This window comes from Chiloscyllium plagiosum, unplaced genomic scaffold (genome assembly GCF_037043375.1).
Source record: "Chiloscyllium plagiosum isolate Xiang-an unplaced genomic scaffold, Cpla_swu_hap1 HiC_scaffold_22, whole genome shotgun sequence".
Taxonomy (NCBI): Eukaryota; Metazoa; Chordata; class Chondrichthyes; order Orectolobiformes; family Hemiscylliidae; genus Chiloscyllium; species Chiloscyllium plagiosum.
Genome location: NW_028270160.1, coordinates 35,393,842 through 35,415,204, shown reverse-complemented (window position 1 = coordinate 35,415,204; position 21,363 = coordinate 35,393,842). Strand labels below are relative to the sequence as shown.

Genomic DNA, 21,363 nt, shown 5'->3' with positions numbered 1-21,363 from the left:
GCATTGAACCATTGTACTCTTCATTTATCTTGGCTCACAGATGATGTCTCATTAAGCTTGGAAGAATATCTGTTTTCCTTGCCTGACAACTTCTAATAGATTAAAAATGGATTTTGTTACGGCATAAACCCACAGGGTATTAACTCTTTCCATCTGCTATCGTTAATGTCTATGGAAGTATTGCATCAACATGGCTGACAGAGCTATAATTGGTGACTATTTGGTGCCTTACAGATCGGCATTGTTGTAAGAAAATATAAGCAATTGCAAAAAAAATCTTTAAAATGACTAAATTTAAGTCGCAAAGTTTGTCTTCCAGTTCTGTTGACAACAGGTATGGCATTAAAATTCTTGGAATAAAATTCTCGGTTTTTCACTACTTTCATTTATAAATGAAATTACTGCAGGAATATTGTTTTCATTGAAAGCTATGTTTTCCCAGAAGTTCAAATATAATGATATTAATATTCACACACAATTCTACTGATTTATTTATGCTCTAATGTTTTCAATGGATAAGTCTTATGGCATATTGAATAGCATATTGACTTCTGAACCAGAAAATTCACATTCAACTCCTAGTCCAGGACTTGACTGCCATGATGTTTGTTATGTGGATAAGCTTGAGTTTCCTGGTCAGTTATGCTTCATGTGAAACAGCACATATTCGACCTATTCCAGGAAGGTCTAGCTTTGTGAACAGGTATAAACACATGCTGTGTCTGCCTCATACAGCACTAGACACAAGAGGAGAAAAGCAGAAGAAAATTTTAGGTATTAGTTGTCTGCTAAGTGTAGTAAATGGAGTGAATTTTCTATTATTGTTAATGCAATTTTAAAATTACTTTGCAGTGGTGAATATGGTAAGACTTAAAATATTTGATATAAAACTTGAGCTTTCCATGGTTTAGTAGGTAAAGGCACTATGGTACTATTGTAACACAAAGCCCTAAGTACCAGAATATTCCAGATTCGTTTTCTCAAACATTCACTGTTGAATAGGTTAATGAGTGAAATTGGAGGCCAAAATAAAATTGGCAAGTGCTTGGAAAGAGGGGTTTTGAGAGTAGCCATGAAAGGAATTCAATAAAAGGTGCATTGATCTCTGGGGTTCCAGTGAAACGTTGGTATCCAGGGAGAGCTAGCCAATTGGATACAAAAGTGGCTTGACAGTAGGAAAGAGAGGGTCGTGGAGGGAGGGTTGTAGTTTGAACTGGAGGCCTGTGACTAGTGGTGCTGAAATCACTGTTGTTTGCTTTTTATATAAACAATTTGAGTGAGCAAATAGGAGGCATGGTTAGTAAATTTGGAGATGACACCAAAATCAGTGGTATTGTGGACAGTGAAGAAGTTATCTCAGAGTATAGCAAGATCTTGATCAACTGGGTCAATGGGTTGAGGAGTGGTAGATGGAGTTTAATTTAGATAAATGAGAGGTCTTGCATTTTGGTAAGAAAAACCAGGGCAGGACTTACACAGTTAATGGTAGGGCCCTGGGGAGTGTTGTCAAACAGAGAGACCGAGGGGTGCAGGCACATAGTTCCTTGAAAGTGGCCACAGATAGATAAGACGGTGAAGAAGGGTTTGATACACTTGCTCGTCTGCTGAAAAGTTAGATAAAGGGATATGGGGAGCAGCCAGGAAAATGGAGTTGAGACTAGGATAAGATCAGCCATGATCATGTTAAACGATCCTAATTCCTTCGTTCCCACACTGCCTTCATTGATCAGAACATTGAGTATAGGAATTGGGATGTCATGTCGCAGCTGTACAAGACCTGGGGAGGATACTTTTTGAGTACCGCATACAATTCTGGTTGCCCTGCCACAGAAACTGGAGAGGATGCAGAAAAGATTTACAAGTATGATTCTGGGTCTGCAGGGTTTGAGTTATAAGGAGAGGCTGGATAGGCTGGGATCTTTTTTCCCTGGAGCGTAGGAGGCTAGGGGGTGACCTTATAGACGTTTATGAAATCATCAGGGGCATAGATAAGATGAATCACCAAGGGGTTTGCCTCGGGGTAGGGTGACCAAAAGTAGAAGGCACAAGCAAAAGGTGAGAGGGTTAGATTTAAAAGGGAAATGAGGAGCAACTTTTTCATGCAGAGGGTGGTGGATATATGGAATTAACTGTCAGAGGAAGTGGTAGAGACGAGTGTAATTACATTTAAAAGACATTTGGACAGGTACATGAATAAGAAAGGTTTAGAGGGATATGGGCCAAAAGGGATTAGTTCAGTTTGGGAAACTTAGTTGGCATGGACGAGTTGGACCGAAGGGTTTGCGTCCATGCTAAATGACTATTACACTATAATTGCTGCTGTATTTATATTAGATTAAGCAAGTATTATTTAGTTTACTTTATATTATTATTGATATTACAAGTCATTCCATTTACAAATATTTGAATTTCAGTCCAATTATTACAATTGTGGAACACTGTTCTTTGAGCGAAACCTTTTTTTTATTTACTTAAGGGATGTGGACATTGGCAGAGTCAATAACTGTTGACCATTTCAGAGTATGGCGTTGATAGCTTTTTAACCCCTGCACCACCTGTGATGTAGGTACACATGCAGTACTGTTAGGTATGGAACTCTAGGATTATGACCTCCAATGAATAGTAATATATTTCCAAGTTAGCAAAGTGTAAGACTTGGATGTGGGCCGTTCCCATGCACAATACTATCCTTGTTACTCCATGTGATAGAAATCATTGGAATTTGAATGTCCTATCAATGAACCATATTTAAGTTGTTATAGTATATTTTGCAAATGGTATACACTGCATCCATGTTTCATCAAACAAATTGAGAAAGTTCTATCATACACCAGACATATGTTTTGATGGAAAGGCTGATTTGTTACGGAATATCTAGCCTCTGATGTATTTTTGTTGCTATTGCGTTTATGTGGTTGGCCCTAGGTTTCTGATCAATAGAAGCTCCAAGAAAGGTGATGGTTGGAGATTTGGTGATAGCAATGCCTTTGAATCGCGAAGGAATGTGATTAACCTCTCTCTTATTAGAATGGTCATTGCCTGGAACTTGTGCATTGCCATTACTTATCAGCACATGCCAGAATTTTGTCCAGGACTTGCTGCCAATGGAAATTAATTGCTTCAGTACTTAGGGGTTGCAAAAGGAAGTTAACACAAAAGCAATCACCAGTGAACACATTTTGGCCTGGAAGGTCACTAAGCCAAATATGTGTGTCTTCATAACATTGCCTGAAGAACTCCTGCATCAATGCACAGGACCTTCCCCTGCAACTGCCGAAAGCGTAACACCGGCCCATTTACGTCCTCCCTCCTCAGTATCCAAGGGTCCAAACCCACCTTCCAGGTGAAGCAGCACTTTACCTGCACTTTTCACAATATAATTTATTGCACTCATTGCTCACAATGTGGTGTCCATTAAATGGAGGAATCTAAGCGTAAACTGGGTGAGCACTTCGCAGAAAATCTATATTCTGCCTGCAAAAAAAAAAGACCCTGAGCTTTCCATTGCATGCCACTTCAAAAATTCACCCTATTCGCTGGCCAACATTTCTGTCTCAGGGTTGCTGCAATGCTCAAAGCGAGTTGGAAAATCAACACCATTTTCTGCTTGGGGACCCTGCAGCCTTCCAGGCTCAATATTGAAATCAATAGTTTTAGGGCTTAAACTATCCCATGTCCTAGCCCCCGACCTCACACACCAGACCTTGTTATCACATAGTCTGCCATTACACACAACCTATTGCTAACCCACTAACAATCTTCATTAACAGCTATTCAGACTCCCAGCCAGATCTTTATCCACTCCTTTGTCTGTCCAACTGTTCTTCTCTCCCTTTGAGCTCTATCCATATCTATTGTTTATTCCTTAACCCCTCTACCCACCTTATCTTCTGCAGTTAAACGGGCATTTATCTAGCTACCATCAGTTCTGAGGAAGGATCACCAGACCCAAAATGTTAACTCTGATTTCTCTTCACATATGCTGCCAAACCTGATGAGCTTTTCCAGCAACTTTTGTTTTTGTTTGTGCAGGACTTTGAGATGATTGGCCTCCAACATTCACAACTGTCATCTTCTGTGCTAGTGGAACTGCAGCCAATAGAACTTTTTCCTCCGTTATGTTCAACTGACTTAAACTTTGCTAGCTATCCTAGAGGCCACATTTGGTGAAATGCTGCCTTGATTTCAGCAGCAGTCACTTTCATCTTATTCAAAGGCTGTAGTAAAGTTGAGGTGAATGACTGTGACAGACCCAAACTTAAGATTGGTTAGCAAGTCCTTGTTGAGGTAGTTGCTCTCAGAAGACTTTTTCTATCATTTTGCTAAGGTCAAGAACACCTCAAACAAAAATACCTCAACAATTTTCTATTTTTTTTGTCAGGTAGACAGATGCTACTGTTTATTTATATGTGTACCGTTTTTTAAGTTTGTTTACTTCTGGATCATAAATTGTTAGCACTACAGCAAGAATGTTTTTAGGATCCATAACATTTGCTGTATCCAGTGAACTCAGCCGTTTCTTAATATCACAGGAATTTATCAAATCAAATGATGACAGATGCCTCAGGAGGAGGCTGAGATGGATCATCTGACTGAAGATGATTGCAAATACCTTCACCTGTCTTTTACACTCGCATCATGCTTCACCATTGTTGTGACTGGGGACACTCTCAGGACCTCCTCTTCTGGTTTAATTATCCACCAATATTTACAATTAGAAGTGTAGGTCTGCAGATCTTTGATCTAATCTACTTGTGTGGACTACTCAGTTCTGTCTATAGCATGCTGCTTCCATTGTTCAACGTGCAGGTAGTGTTGTAGCTTGACACCTCATTTTCAGACATGCTTCGTGCTGGTCCTGGTCTTACACTCCTTATTCAAGTCGGTCATTTGACTTGATGTTAATTGAAAAATAAGAAATACAATAGGTCATTAAGTTACAGATTATGCTGAATTGCTATTATAAGCCCATTTGACAAAGGAGCAAAAATTAGGCCATTCAGCCCAGCTCTGCATTCAATCGTAGCTCATAAGTTTCTCAACCTCATTTTCCTGCCTTCTCCACCTTTAATCCCCTCAGCTATCGAGAACCTATCTACTTCTGTCTTAACTAAACTCAATGACCTGGCCTCCACATTCTTTGGCAATGAATTCCATAGATTCACCACTCTCTGGCTGAAGATGTTTCTCCTCATCTCCATTCTAAAGGGTCTTCTTTTTACTTTAAGGTTGTGCCCTGGGGTCCTTGTCTCTCCTGCTAATGGAAACATCTTCCCAACATCCACTCTATCGAGGCCTTTCAGTATTCTGAAAGTTTCAATTAGATCCCCCCTCATCTTTCTAAAATCCATCGAGTATAGACTGACAGCCCTTAAACTTTCCCTATACATTAAGGCTTTCATTCCTGGGGTCATTCTTCTGAACCTCCTCTAGGCCCACTCCAGGGCCAAAACATCCTTCCTGAGATATGGGGCTCAAAATTGCTCACAGTAGTTTAAATGTGGTCTGACCAGAGACTTATAAAGCCTCAGAAATACATTCCTGCTTTTGTGTTCTAGTCCTCTCAGAATAAATGTCAACATTGTATTTGCCTTCCTAACTACTATCTGAACTTGCAAGTTAACCTGCAAATGGATCCTGGACTAGGACTCCCAAGTCCCTTTGCACTTCAGATTTCTGAATTGTCTCCCCATTTAGAATTCTGTTGCTGGTAACAGCCCATAGTGTCTCATGGATGCCCGGAATCCATCATATCTAACATTGCGGAAAATGTCCTTAATGTGAAGATAGGGCTACATTCAACAATGATTGTTTGATTGTTATTCCAATTAATATTGACATGAACAGATTTTTCTGTGACATGAAAGTGAGGATGAGTTCAAGTAGGTTTGGCTTGCCTGGCAGCCAAGTCCTTTGAGACTTGGCAAACTTGATTAGTAATTGTAATCCCCATCCTGTACTCCCACTTGCCTAAATATTTCTACCACTGGTGTCTAACATGGGGGAATATTATTCATCAACTGAGAGAAGGCAAAAGTGGTGACGAGCAGGAGTTTCCTTGTCACGAATAAAACACTGACATCTACCCAACAATGTGGAAAATTTCCCAAGCGTGTCCTGTCCCTAAAAAGCAGAATCAATCCAATCCAATTAATTATCACCCTATCAGATTACTCTCGCTCATCAGCAAGTGATGACAGGGGTCGCTGATAATGTTATCAAGGAACACTTGCAAAGGAATAAATTACTCACTGGCACCCAGTTTGCAATCTGCCAAGGCCACTTAACTCCTGACCTCATTAACTCCTGACCTCAATATTGACAAAATAGATAAACTCTAGAATTGACGTGCAACTTAGAATTGATATCAAGGCAGGATCTGACCAAGTATGATATCAAGAACCCCTGGCAAAATGGCAGTCAATGGAAATCAGAAGGAAAACTCAAGTAGCAAAAAGAAAGATGGTTGTGGTTAGTAGTGGTCAAACATTTCAGCCACAGAATATCACTGGAGGAATCCATTTGGGCAGTCTACAAAGCCCAATCTTCTTCTGCTGCTTCATCAATGACCTTCCCTCTATCATAAGGTGGTGTTGTTGATATATCACTAGACTTAGTAATTCAGAACTCAGGCTAATCTTCCAGGGTCATGGTTTTGAATCCCAATATGACAGATGTTGAAATATAATTCAACAAAATAAATAAAAAGATAGCCAAATCTATACATGTAACTACTCTCAATTTGTGTAAAAACTTATCTGGCTATCGAAAGTCCTTTAGGGAAGGAAATCTGTCTTCCTTACTTGATTCGGCCTATATGTGACTATATGTGACAGTAATGAAACTGCCTTTTTACTGGCCTCTGGACAATTAGAATTAGTAAGAGGTGTGGACGTGGACACCCATATCCCATGAACAATTTTTTTTGGAATGGAGCAGTTCTCTGATGACTGCACAACTTTCAGTGTTGTTTGTGACGCCTCAGATATGAAAAAGATTGTGTTCTTATGCAACTCGACATGGACAACATCCAGGCTTGGACTGTTAAGTGACAAATAACATTTGCATCAGACAGATGTTAGGCAATGATCAATTCCAACAAAAGAAAATCTTCTGATTATCCTTGATATTAATGGTATTATGATTGCTGAATCCCTTTCGAAATTCTGGGGTTACCATCGACTAGAAACTGAACTAGATCAGCCATTAAAATACTGTAGAGAGCAGGTCAGAGGTTTGGACTTCTGTACAGTAATGCACCTCCTGATTCCCAGTACCTGTCCACAAAGCAATCCCGCTTGGTTAGCACTAAATCCATCAGCTTCGACTTGCATTCCTTTAACACTGATGCATAATTGCACCAGTTTTTCCCAGCTACAGATGAACTACAGTAATTCACTAAGGGCCTACTACCGGTATCTTGCAAATCCGTGATATTGACCCATGTAGAATCAGAAGGGCAGCATACACATTTGAACACTATCATTTGCAAATAACCCGCCAAGCCACACATTATCCCGATTTGGAAATATACCACTGCGAGGATCCACACCATCACAATCTCCACCAGGGCAATATGAGCAATAAATGTTAGCCTAGTTAGTAACTCCCACATCCCAGGAATGAATAAAATAATTCAAATCCAGCAGATTTGAATAAAATCTTGCTGAAAATTTTCACTGAATTTTCAAAAGTCCACCATGATTCTTTAGTTCGATGCAAGTTAAACAGATCTTTCCATTACTTTACTGAAGACGACGACTAGGATGATGGGTATGTAATTGGGCAGATGGAATTTATCCTGCTTTTGTGGGTAGGACATACCTGTGCAATTTTCCACTTTGCCAGGTAAATATGCCAGTGTTGTAGATGCCATCTTACAGCTTGGACACATGGCTAATTCTACAGCACAATTCTTTATCACTACAGATAACGTCACGGTCATTGCATTTATTGCACCCAATGTACTCAGCTGTTTCTAGACATCAAGTGGAATGAATCAAATTGGTTGGCAACTGTGATTGCGGCAGCGATGAGCATTATACTCTACTTCTATTAGGATTTCGCTACTGTTTGCTATCTCTTGCAATATAAAGAAAACTGTATGTTTTGGATATCACAAAGACAAGTTCCCACCATTGTCAAAAATTATACAATGATATGAACTTTCACACAAAAGTGGTTTTGTTGGGTGATACATTAGGGGTGTGCTTAGAAGTGCTCAAGGCTTTGAATTATGCCCTACCTGGGTTGCCACATTCAGGAAAGGTGAGAATATAAGAAAGAATACCTGAAAATACGCAAGTGAAATGATTCACCTCTCCCCCAGTGAACTATGAAGTTTACCTGCAGGTCGGTAATGTTTATTGGAGTTTATATCAGGACTACATAGATAGTTATCTAAATTGAGCCTTAATTCATTCACAGCACAAACACATTGAGACAAAAGATTACTTTCAGTTCCTAACAACAGAACAATACCTTATTTTCAGTGATAGCTTTGATGAATTGACAAAGAAATGTTAACAGCTCAATAATAATTCCAAATATACATCAAAACATTGTTTGCAGCTATGCCATACTTACGACAGACTTTCGAGGTGCAATACTGGAATTTAATAGCATAATTTATGAGAATAGCTGTGACATCAAATATAAATTTAAAGGCTCAACATTGCATTTTTACTACATTTTTATATTTGGAGATAAGTAATAGCATGAAATCAAATTTGTATACCAGATTGGCAGGACCTTAACAAATATTACTACATATTAATATTCTGTTGCTAACTTATCAATATGAAACTGACATTGCTTTTGACCATGAACAGTGTGTACGCTGATGAAAACTCAGAATATAAATACTTGAATGTCTGGATCATTTGCATACAAATGTAAGAATTCGGAGCAGATGTAGGCAATTCACCCCTCAAGCCTGTTCCAGTATTCAACAGGATCACACTGATCTGTTTGCGATTTGAACTTCACATTGCAATCTAATCTCAATAGCCTTAGATTCTTGATAGTCAAATGAATCAATCTCTTTCAACCTTAAAAATATTCAATAACCTCATTTCCACTGGTTTCTGAGGTAGAATGTTCAAAAATCTCTCAATCTTCTGAGTGAAAAAAATTCTCGTCACCAACTTAAAAGGACAATTCTTAAATAACTCCTCCCAGGTCAGGGCTCACACCCAATGAAATATCTATCTGAATCCACGTTGTCAAGACCAGTCTGGATTTTACATACTTCAATCAAGTAAACCCCACTCTTCTAAATTCCTGAAAGCAATTTCTAACATTTTCTCATAAGTTAACTCACATATTTCAGATATTAAGTAAACTGCCACTGACCTTCTTCCAGCACATTTTACACCCTTCCTTAGGAAAGAAGACTAAAACTTCATTCAGTATGCAAGATGTGATTTCATGAATGTTCTATATAACTGAAATGTAACATACTGACTGTTATGCTCAACTCCACTCATAATAAAGGATGACATATTAGCCTTTAATTACATGCTGCAATTGCATACCAACTTATTGCAATTCAGCTAAATCCCTTCTAATTTCAGAATTTTGCAGCAGTACTTTAATAATCCTCTATTTTTGTTTTATTCTTCCCACCAAAACGAACATCACATCTTTTGCTACATGATACTCCATCTGTCCAGTTTTTGTGAATTCACTCAACCTTATATCTGTCTTCATTCTCCTTTTCACAACATACCAGAAGTTTTGGTGTCTTCTGCAAATTTAGCTCTCATATGCCTCGACTAGTCGATACAAATTGCAACAAGCTGTGATCTCAGCACAGACCGCTGCTGGACCTCACTCATTGTATCTACCAATTAGAAAAGAAAAGGACCTATTTATGCATACTGTTTTCTGCCAGCTAGTCAAACCTCTAATCAGACTCATTTGTCACTCCTTACTCCATGAACTTTGTACAACAACCTTTCAAACAGCACCTTGTCAAATACATTCAGGAAATCTAAGTATAGTACTTATACAGGCTTATACTTTTTTCCACAGTGCTTGAAACTAATTCAAAGAACTTCAATAAATTAGTCAAACTTGATTTCTCTTTTACAAAACTTTGCTGATTCTTGCTGATTTCCTTGAGTTTTTCTTAGTGGTCACTGACAACCTCTTTAATGACATTGCAACTCCTTCCCCACAACAATCTAATGGACATGTAGTTACCCATTCTGTGGCTCACTTCCTTCTTGAGTTATTTTTGATAGTTTTCAGTTTAACTAACTTTTCCAGAGTTTATTAAATATTGGTATATTTATGCCAATGCATCAACCTGCTCATTAGCAACCTCTTATCAGGTTTATCAAGATGTGTGGACTTGTCAGCCCACAAATCCATCAGTTGCCTGGTGATTATAATTTCTAATTTCATTAAGTTCCTCTCTCACTCCCATCTCCTGACTTAAAGCTCTAATCATATTGTTTCTTTTAAATGTGGGCGACAGCAAAAACAGAAGCAATATAATTCATCATTATATCTGTCATTTCCTTATGATCTACTACGGACTCCCCATTCTTATTCACTGAAAAACAAAACACACTTGATTTATTTTATACCTTTCTAAATACCTATAGGAATTTTGTTATCTGTTTTTACATTTCTAGTTACCTTCCTCTTATAGTTTCTTTTTCTCGATTAACCTTTTGTTATTCATTGCTGTTCTTTATACACTTCCCAATCATCCGAATTCTATCTCATCTTTGCATTAAGATGCATTTACCTTAAGTCTGATGATGTGCATAGCTACAGATGAATAACTTTTCTTTATAGCAGGAATACATTTATTCAGAGTATTCTGAAATACCTCTTTGAATGCATGCCACTCTATTAATCCATCTCCTATCCTATTGACTTCTGAGTTAGCTCAACTTTTTTGTTCATATTGCTGCTCTCATTTAAGTTTGAAATATGAGAGTTAGACCCACTACTCCGCCAACTATGTTTCAAACCAAGTATAATTCAACCATATTATGATAGGTGCACCTAGGGACTCTGAGATTATTAATTAATTGTCACATTACACATTATCATGTTTAGTAAAATTTTCTTTCACATGGGTTCCAGAACATGCAGCTGTCAGAAATGATCTCTGAAGCATCTATTAACTCTTCATCAAGGCTACCATTGTCAATTTCATTTTTCCACTTTGTATGTAGATTATAATTATTCCCATCTCTTTATCACAAGCACCCAATATTTATTTTTGTTCACTTGTCACTACACTGTGGCAATCATTAGGGGTCTGGCAGGCTACTTGTACGAGCAACTTCTCGCCCCAACTACAGAGGAACCTCAATTATCCGGCATTCGATTATCCAAATATCAGATTATCTGGCAAGATCACAAGGTCCCGATGCTTGGTTAAATTATATTATCCGGCATTCGAATATCCAGAATTCGATTAACCGAACAAAATACTCCCCACCCGTGTCCTTTGGATAATTGAGGCGCCTCTGTATTTCACATCTCCTCCAAATCCACTCTGACCTTCTGAACAGAGTTAACTTCTAACTATTACACCAAAACCATCTTTGATTTAACAGTGCTATCCCCCCACATCCTATTCTTCTTGAAGAAGAATATACCCATCTCATATACACCTCAATATTCAGGATTGAATCCTTGTCATCCTGCAGCCATGACTCTGTAATTAGTTATCGCAATGTGTGCTGTCATTTTGCTTCTTTTGTTATGAAGGCTGTTCACAAGTGAATGCCTTTAATTTTGTCATTGTCATCTTTGTAACATCCCGTCTTGATTATTGGTGTAATCATAGGTCTATTCCCATTGTTGCTTCCTTCATTTTTTCAACTTCATTTTCCATATTATTATGTTTCTCACAGCTATCAAAGATTGATTCTACACCCCCATTATTTAGTTTACAGCCTTCTCAATTTCCTGAGTTACATGGTTTTTGAAACTATCAGAGGCCCAGCCTGGTTCAGGTGTAGACAAGGAGAAAGTGAGGACTGCAGATGCTGGAGATCAGAGCTGAAAATGCGTTGCTGGAAAAGCGCAGGTCAGGCAGCATCCGAGGAGCAGGAGAATCTTCAGGAAGCCCTTCTTCAGACAATCCTAGTGGTGAGGTCCCATCTTTTTCAGTACTGATGCCAGTACCCAATGATTTGGCAGAAAGTTCTCCCACACCAGTCTTTGAGTAATGCATTCATTTCGCTCATCTTATTTGCCCTACATCAATAGCTTGTGATTTAGTTAAATAATCCAGAGATTATTACCCCTGGGCTCTGCTCTTCAATTTGGTACTTAGCTTCTCGTATCATCAAACCAGAAACTCTTTCCTTGTCCTACTTAGGTCATTGGTGTCAATATGGATCATGACAGTTGGAAATTCCCCATCCCACTAAAACTTCCTATGCATCCCTGAGCAGATGTATTGAATATTGGTACCAGTAGGCAATACAGACTTCTGGAGTTTCTTCCTCTGGATGGTAAATCAGGATCTTGCATTGGGGAGCAGTGGTGGAAGATAGAACCGCTCAGAGCTGATGAAACGGCTGCCAAGCTCAGGCCCTTCTGAGTAATGTCCCTTAACTACAGTTAAAAGGTCTAACTAAGCTCGAGTCCCGATATTTGGAAAGTTTGAACAAGGATTAAAGCTTACAAGCTGGTTGACAGATGTCACAAAATCTAATCAACTACAGGATTAAAAAGCAAGATACTCATTCTCCAAAGGAAAACCTTCTTGGCAATTTCATAATAATGTTCCTATTGGTGGTTGGTGTAAGATTACAACTTAAATATTTTAAAAATAATATACATACAGATATAGATACCAAATGTTCAAAGTGTAGAAATGAAGAAAATATTTCAAATATTTACAGAGAACTGGACAATGTCTAAGAAGTTCGGTTATCACGAGTTTGCAATAATTCACTTACTTGCTGATAATCTTGGCTCGTTTTGCACCAGAGAAATTCTCCAACTGAAGTGATTCTTGAGTGAGAAAAGCAACAGCCAAGTGAAAGTAGTTGTTCCATAACTGTGAATTAGACAGTAAAAGAAAATAAGCTAAAAAGTAAAGCCACCAGTGAAAGGAGACATGGAATGATTACAAATCTTGAATACTGCCAAACAACTTTTCAAACATTGAAAATGACCTTTTATAAACAAGGAGTCTCATTTCCTTTAGAAGTAAATTATTGCTGAAAATTAACCAAAAAGATAAACAATCCTAAAGATTTTTTTTAAGTTTCTTTCAAACCCACCTTTCAGTTGCATCCTATCCTTAATTTGGCATTCAATTAAATATTCAAATTTAGATTTCCTGTTTCAAGCAGGCTTTGCACACCTGAGTTAAGGTCCTTCAATCTGATTGCCTACCAGTTGACAATGGTTGCAGCTTCGCTGTACAGGGCACGACACTGAAATAGATTATTAATTAGTACAAGTTCCAGCACAAAAGAAGCAACTGCAATGGCTTCAAAAATGCAAATAACTGTAATATGTAAGGACTGCAAAATCCAGCCAAATATTTTAGCATCTTGCAACATAAGAAGATTGAAGTGTAATAAACAGAAGCAGAAGGCCATCAGCCCCTTCGAGATGATTCTGACGAGAGTCACTGGACTCAAAACATCAATTCTTTTCTCTGCCAGATGCTGCCAGACCTCTTATTTCGTCATCACTCTCTTTTCGCTTGAAATTGATGACATTTGTATTCTAAGATTTAATATAGGTAAGGGATGGTGATGCCTTTAAAAAGTATTGGTGAAGGAATCCTCAGGCAGCTGAACATATGCTCAATTTTGCATAAGGAAGAAACAGAGCCATAAGACCCAAAATGGCAGGGTAGGTCTGATACCACATTATAGCTGGTCGGTTAGCTTGGGATACTCATGCTAATGTCCTCACAAGCATTGCATGCACCTTTGGAAATGACAAACAGTACCCATACATACCTTACCCCTTGTGTTTTCACATGTTCACTGATTCTTACAGTGCATAGACCATGAGCGTGATCAAGCAATATTTTGTAGATATAATATTCAATTCCCAGAATACTTAGTAATTTCAAATCCAGAATACTTATTAATAAAAAGAGCATGTGGTTCAATTGCACAAAATGAGTATTTCTGGTGTGATGCCTTATTTTTGTAAAGCACTACATTTGGTAACTCACCGTGCTATGAATTTTGTTTTCACAGAAAGTATGTACAAAATAAAGCATTAGAGGGCATGTTGGGGAGTTTGCAAAGAATGCTATGCTGTAAAACTGCTCTGTGATATATTAACAGTACAATCAGAATAAACTTTCTACTTCCTACTTCTCATTGTAATTATGGTCTTTGCTCTTTCATAGTCATTCATTCTTTACACGAAAACAGAAACTGCTATCACACTTATACAATCTCAGGAAAGACTACTTTTAAAAATGAATTTGAATTCTCAGTTAATTAAAATACTGCACAAGAGTTCACATTCTAAAAAAAAATTACTGCATAACAATTAAACAAACTGTAAACCCTATCATTTATGTCCAAAAATCTGAAGAAGACATTCCCTCTTTTCATTTTGACTTCCAGCCAAGAGTTGCCCTATACATTACAGGAGCTTGAGAATTTCTTCACCACTTCTGGGATCAAATCTAGGTATGTTTCTCCTCATTGTACTGCTGATTCCAAAATATGTGATGTTGCAAGATCCGTCCACTTGTAGTTGGCCAGATAACTATTGTTTCTGATAGTTGTTGACCATTGGTCTCAGCACACAATACTAGTAACTTTTGCTCATTCTTTGAGCCTGTGTAAAAACAAACAAACAACCCAAAAGACTACCTCGCTTGCGACTCTTCCCTATGGCAACAGGGGACATGCTGGGATGTCCCAGACAAAGATGCAAACAAATCATACACAATTTTCAAATTTGTGCTTTGACCTGAAAAGTGCGTAGATGCTGTAGGAACTTCCTTTATTTACCAGTTTTATCTGCAGTTTTCTTACCTACCTCGGTTGCATATCCTCCTATTCCTACTAACTAAACCTATACCATTTCCTAATCTATGGGATGCAATTGCTTCCTAGATCAAATGCCCCCAGATAACTCTCCCTTTCTTGGAGGCCTCAGAATATAGATTCCACCTATATAGCTCTGACCTGGGTTCCCTAAGTTCTTCGAGATGCGATTCTCTAAGATGTCAATACTTTTCATAGGCTCTTATATGACTCTTATGCTGAAGAAAGTGAGGACTACAGATGCTGGAGAGTCAGAGTCGAAAAGTGTGGTGCTGGAAAAGCATAGCAAGTCAGGCAGCATCCGAGGAGCAGGAAAGCCTGAAATGTCGACTCCCCTTCTCCTTGGAAGTTGCCTGACTTGCTATGCTTTTCCAGCACCATACTTTTCAACTCTTTTATTGAAGACAATGGTTAGATTGTGAAAGCTGCATGAGAAATGTCTCAGTCCTTCACCATGTTTTATAATTTCAGTATGGAGTTATTAAAGTATGAATTTAACTTAATCTACTGCTTCACATAATGTACACCTAAATCATATTCACATAATCAGACACCAACAGAGGTCTACTGCTGAATGCTAATCTAATTCTGTTGCAGTTAAAGAACATTTCCAAGATGCAATTTGACAATTTTCTTATGAATCATCTAAAATAAGACGACTGGCAATCATATTACTAAGAATCACAAGAATGATGCCAGTACATTTTATTCATTCAAGATATGCTAATTCATTTGTAGATTTAACATACAATTATAGTGAAAAAATCTCTCCAGTAGGGAGGATCAGACATGTTTATTCAAATGCCTAGCTTTGACCTCAATCTCTTGAATAAAAATAAATATTGGCAAATGTCACAATTTGATTAATGATAATATGCTTTTGTAAGCACCAATGCCTGGAGTACAAAAAAACAGCGTGCTTACAATAGTGTGAAATGCTGAGAGTTTAATGTTTTATTATGTGAAAAAAGATGTTATTTTAAAATTTTTCAAAAGCAATGGAGAAGTAGACAAGCAAACAAATGGAAAATACTAAACAAAAGCTTTTCAAGTCATTTTATTCACTGTCACCCAGTTGCTGGGTCAAATTCTACACAGGTATACCTCCATTCCAAACGCAGCCATGTGCTATTAATTTAGGACTGGTAGATTTCAAAATTGCCAGTAATTCTGGGTAGAGGTTAGATGTTGTTTACATGCTTCATTAGGAAGCTGCTCCTTACTTTTCAGTGTGTTTGGAAGAAGGGCAATTGTATCTTTACCCGAATACAACTTTTACAGTTGGCTTACTCTGCAGAAAAGACCATTAATTTATATAATTCAAATATGAAAAGAAATGCATCATGCAAAATGTAGAAATAAATTCATGAAATGTAATTTACCACTGGATTATAAACCTGCAACACTACATTCCTAGCAATTCTGCATGACACAGATAACAGTGGTTCAAGAACGCACCGCACCACCACCTTCTTATGGGCAATTAGGAGCAGGCAGCAGATGCTGGCCTTACCGATAACACCCATTCCATTGTGAATGAAAAATAAAGAAATAACTGATAAAGACAGGAACTGTGGTGCTTTTTTTTTAAATCTATAAATCAATTAGTATAACTTGTATGAGTACAATGGAGTGGCATCAGTCTTGATTTCTTATAATGCTATTTTATTCAAAACAAATGTTTGCAGTCCAAAGGTTAAATTACAGTGCTCAATTGTAACTTACTCAAAACTCATTCACTTACATGGTTAAAACAGAGCCCAGGGAGACAGCTTACAGACTTTTACCAATAGTAGTGAACTCTATCTCTCCATCACTTGTCTTGACTCCCACATTTACTACTATCCAACTGAGTCTTGGATGAGCTTCAATTTCATCTAATTAAACAGAGAAAGTGGAAGCTGTGTTCTTAAGTTCTTTCAAAATACTGTACTTTGATCCCTTCTCTGGATGCTGTTGCAGATTATACCAGACTTTCCAAACTGAAATTCTTCATTAATCTTGTAGCTGTGTGACAAACCTAATATCTTCTCAATCAAGAAGATTGCCTTGTTTGACCACCATAAAATTGCAAGTATCTGCCTTTCCTCAGCATATCTACTGCTACAGTCCTGATTATGACATTTAAATTACCATTGTTCTGCTGTTGGCTTCTGATCTTTCATTCTTCATAAAGTTCAGATTATCTAATACTCTGTTGCCTGTATCTTGTTCTACACTCAAGGCTGCTCGGTCATCACTTTTGTGCTTATTACCCCACACTGTCCTCCCATTATCCAAGATCTCCAATTATCTTCCCAATCCCTTAATCTGTTCAATGCTTTAGCCTTCCTTATCTCTATCACATTTTCTAGCCATACAATCCTCTGAAACGTCTTAATTTATGTGATTTCAACCTCTTGTGTAACCTTACTCTCTCCACCTACAATTGGCAACCATGCTCTAGATGCCTCATGTCAAAGCTTTGGACCTTCCTCCATGAACACATCCTCTTCCAGCCCTCCTAAAAAAACAACTTTCTTAGCTTGATTTTAGTCCTTTCTCCTAATATGTCCATCTTTAGTTATACTACTATCTTTGAATGTTCTACTGGAGTTTTTATTACTAATCTGTATTCATTTGGCAGCTATCTTTTTGATTAGACTACAATAACCTGGACAAAAGCAGTTGATTTGTATACATAGCTTTTTTTTTATAACAGAAGTGCTAAACTGAGGATTCCTCTACTTTTTATGCCAAAAGTACACCTACATTGCTTATTCCTACCTAAAACAAGAAGTCCTGAGGGACAGTTCAAGAGTTCTTCACCACAGGACATTGTTGAAGTAATGTCCTCTTCCAAACATCTTCAAGAAATGTTTCTGTACTAACATAATAAAATGCTTAAAGATGAATTTTAGTAGATCAGATGATAATCTGTTTTAGATCATATCCTACAGAAAGCATTCACTTGTTGGTTGGGAGAAACAGCATCCCTTTCAGGGCACAAAATCTAATTATTCAGTAAATAGAGTCTCAGGCCATTCAACTTAGGCATAGTCAATTTACTTATGCAAAGGTAGTATGTAGCACAGGATCTTTAATCATCCAAAATCTCAATATATATCTGCTTTGAAACTGTGACACATTGCATTAAGAGGTAGCAGCTCCACAACAGAGATTATGTTGGCAATTTCCAGCCATTGACTATTATAAAAAGCATTTTTGGATATATGAATACATTGAGGAAGTCACAAGCAAAACTTAAATCAACAATAGCACTGTTGTATCTGTTTAACTTTACTACGCTAGACATGTTACCGTGTGGCCAACCACCAACCCCCCCCAAGGACATGCAAGCCCTGGACCGCCTCTACCACCAAATCCAAGTCACCCGACAACTGGAGGAAAAACGCCTCATCTTCCGCCTTAGGACCCTTCAACCACACGGTATCAACATCGACCTCAGTAGTCACCACTTCCACATTCCTGATCCAACCCGGCAACACCCTCTTAGCCTGTCCTCTCTGTCCATCTTCCTTCCCACATATCTGCTCTACCCGCCCCACCGACCTATCACAGTTACCCACAACGTGCATCCACCTATCGCCTTCCCATACGTTCACCCCAGCCCCACCCTCCCGAACATCTCAGCCTCCTTCTGCCCCAACATTTGTGATGAAAAGTTTTTACCCGAAACGTTAACTTTCTTACTTCTCATTGGGCCGAAGGGCTTGTTTCCACACTGTAGGGAATCTAATCTAATCTTGAATGCTACCTGACCTGTTGTGCTTTTCCAGTGCTACCCTTCTCAACTTGGACTCTCCAGCACCTGCAGTCTTCACTTTCTCCTTGTTTGTTTGTCAAGCAATATTGACCAGGTTTCAAAGGTAACTTGTCATATGTGAAGTACTTTACATATCCTGACAACATGAAACACAAAGAAATGGAACCTTTGGTTCAATAACTAGTCTAAGCTCCCTCACTCACATATTAGACAGTTTGAATGGAAGTGGGTTTCTGCGTAATTTATCACCGAAAACAGGCTGGAAGGTCTAGCAGTGACTGTAGAGAAACCAATATGATCATGCGTAACAACTAATTCAAATTGCAATTCACTAGCGGATGCATAGCATGTCTGCAGCTGAACTAGTGAAGGAGACTCTGTTTACAGGTAGAGGAGAAGATTTTAACCTACTGCGAATCCTCTTACAAGGATGCCTTCCTTGAAGAAGCTCTCTTCCTCCCTATACAAGGATTTCAGTGAGTCCCTCTCTCACTGCACACCCCAGGTCATCTCCTCTGCACAGAAGCTCTTCAGCCACGTTCTCAAACAGACCCACTACCACAGCCACATCTCCTTCCTCAACACCTGCCTACGGAACCGACTGATCCCGCACGGACTCCGGACTACATTCCGACCAACAAAATTTGGACCCAACCAGGACAACCAGTACCTACAACAAATCAGAAGCCTCCTTCCTGAAGAAGGGCTTATGCCCGAAACGTCGATTGTCCTGTTCCTTGGATGTTGCCTGACCTGCTGCGCTTTTCCAGCAACACATTTTCAGCTCTGTCTACAGGTATGCATTATTCATTGAAAAACAGTTAAGAGTTTGTTTTTTCTAATCCGTTACTTCCTTAACGTCCTTCCAAAAGACTATTCCCATGCAAATGTACTCTAGTTCCTCACAACTGTCAGTGTCCACGTGCATAGATCCCTGAAAGTTGCCAACCAGGTTGATAAGGCGACATATGGTGTGTTAGCTTTTATTGGCAGAGCGACTGAGTTTCAGAGCCATGAGGTCATGTTGTAACTGTACAAAACTCTGGTGCGGCCGCACTTGGAGTATTGCATACAGTTCTGGTCACCGCATTATAGGAAGGTTGTGGAAGCATTGGAAAGGGTGAAGATGGGATATATCAGGATGTTGCCTGATATGGAGGGAAGATCTTATGAGGAAAGGCTGAGGGACATGAGGCTGTTTTTGTTAGAGAGAAGAAGGTTGAGAGGTAACTTAATAGAGACATACAAGATTATCAGAGGATGAGATAGGGTGGACAGTGACAGCCTTTTTCCTCAGATGGTGATGGCTAGCAGTAGGGAACATAGATTTAAATTGAGAGGTGATAGATACAGGACAGATGCTAAATGTAGGTTCTTTACTCAGGAGGAGTAAGGGTGTGGAATGGCCTGCTTGCAACAGTAGCAGACTCGCCAACTTTAAGGGCATTTAAATGGTCTTTGGATGAACAGATGGATGATAATGGAAGAGTGTAGGTTAGATGGGCTTCAGATTGGTTTCACAGATCGGCGCAACATGGATGGCCGAAGAGTCTGTACTGCGCTGTAATGATAATGAAAAGAAAAGAAAAAACATATGATCAATGTATGGTAAGATTTTAACCCATGGACTTGAAATGAAATGTTCATCATTGCACTTTTAACTGATATGACATGCCATTAGTTTTCTCGTGATCTCCAAGGATTTAGAAAACAGTAGAATACACATTTATCAAACTGTGACTTAAAGTGGTTTATAGAACTGATTCAGAGTAATGAACGAACACATGCCTTTATAACAGTAGCATAACACATGGAAATTCTTTTATATGGGGATTCATTTGGCCCATTGATTTGCATTGTGCTAGAAGTCTGATAATATTTCAAATCTTCTGTATCTGTGATCAGTAAAAGGACAACATACAGCATCAAATAATATAGCTATAGCTACTTTTTCCAAGATTAATTACTACATTTAAAAAGACATTTAGACAGGAACTTGAAAGGGAAAGGTTGAGAGGGATATAGACCAACATAGGCACATGGGACTAAATCAATTTAGGAAATCTGGTTGGCATGGTTGAATTGGGCCAAAGGGTCTGTTTCTGTGTCGTATATATAGAACATTACAGCGCAGTATAGGCCCTTTGGCCCTCAATGTTGCGCCGACCAGTCATACCAAAATGAAGCCCATCTAACCTACACTATTCCATGTATGTCCATATGCTTGTCCAATGACGACTTAAATGTACTTAAAGTTGGCAAGTCTACTACCGTTGCAGGCAAAGCATTCCATACCCTTACTACTCTCTGAGTAAAGAAACTACCTCTGACATCTGTCCTATATCTATCACCCCTCAACTTAAAGCTATGCCCCCTCGTGCTCGCCATCACCATACTTGGAAAAAGGCTCTTCCTGTCCACCCTATCTAACCCTCTGGTTACCTTATATGTCTCTATTAAGTCACCTCTCAACCTTCTTCTCTCTAATGAAAACAGCCTCAAGTCCCTCAGCCTTTCCTCATAAGACCTTCCCTCCATACCAGGCAACATCCTAGTAAATCTCCTTTGCACCCTTTCCAAAGCTTC

At 38.7% G+C, this 21,363-nt stretch overlaps 1 protein-coding gene across 1 annotated transcript in view; it reads right to left on the bottom strand.

The window, feature by feature from the left end:
• The window catches only part of dock1 (dedicator of cytokinesis 1), a 592,086-nt gene that overhangs the window by 154,876 nt on the left and 415,847 nt on the right, over positions 1-21,363 (bottom strand). Inside the window, exon 31 of the mRNA XM_087998957.1 lies at positions 12,939-13,039. Within this exon, the coding sequence (XP_087855083.1) occupies positions 12,939-13,039 (101 nt within the window). The remainder of the gene's footprint in view (positions 1-12,938; positions 13,040-21,363) is intronic.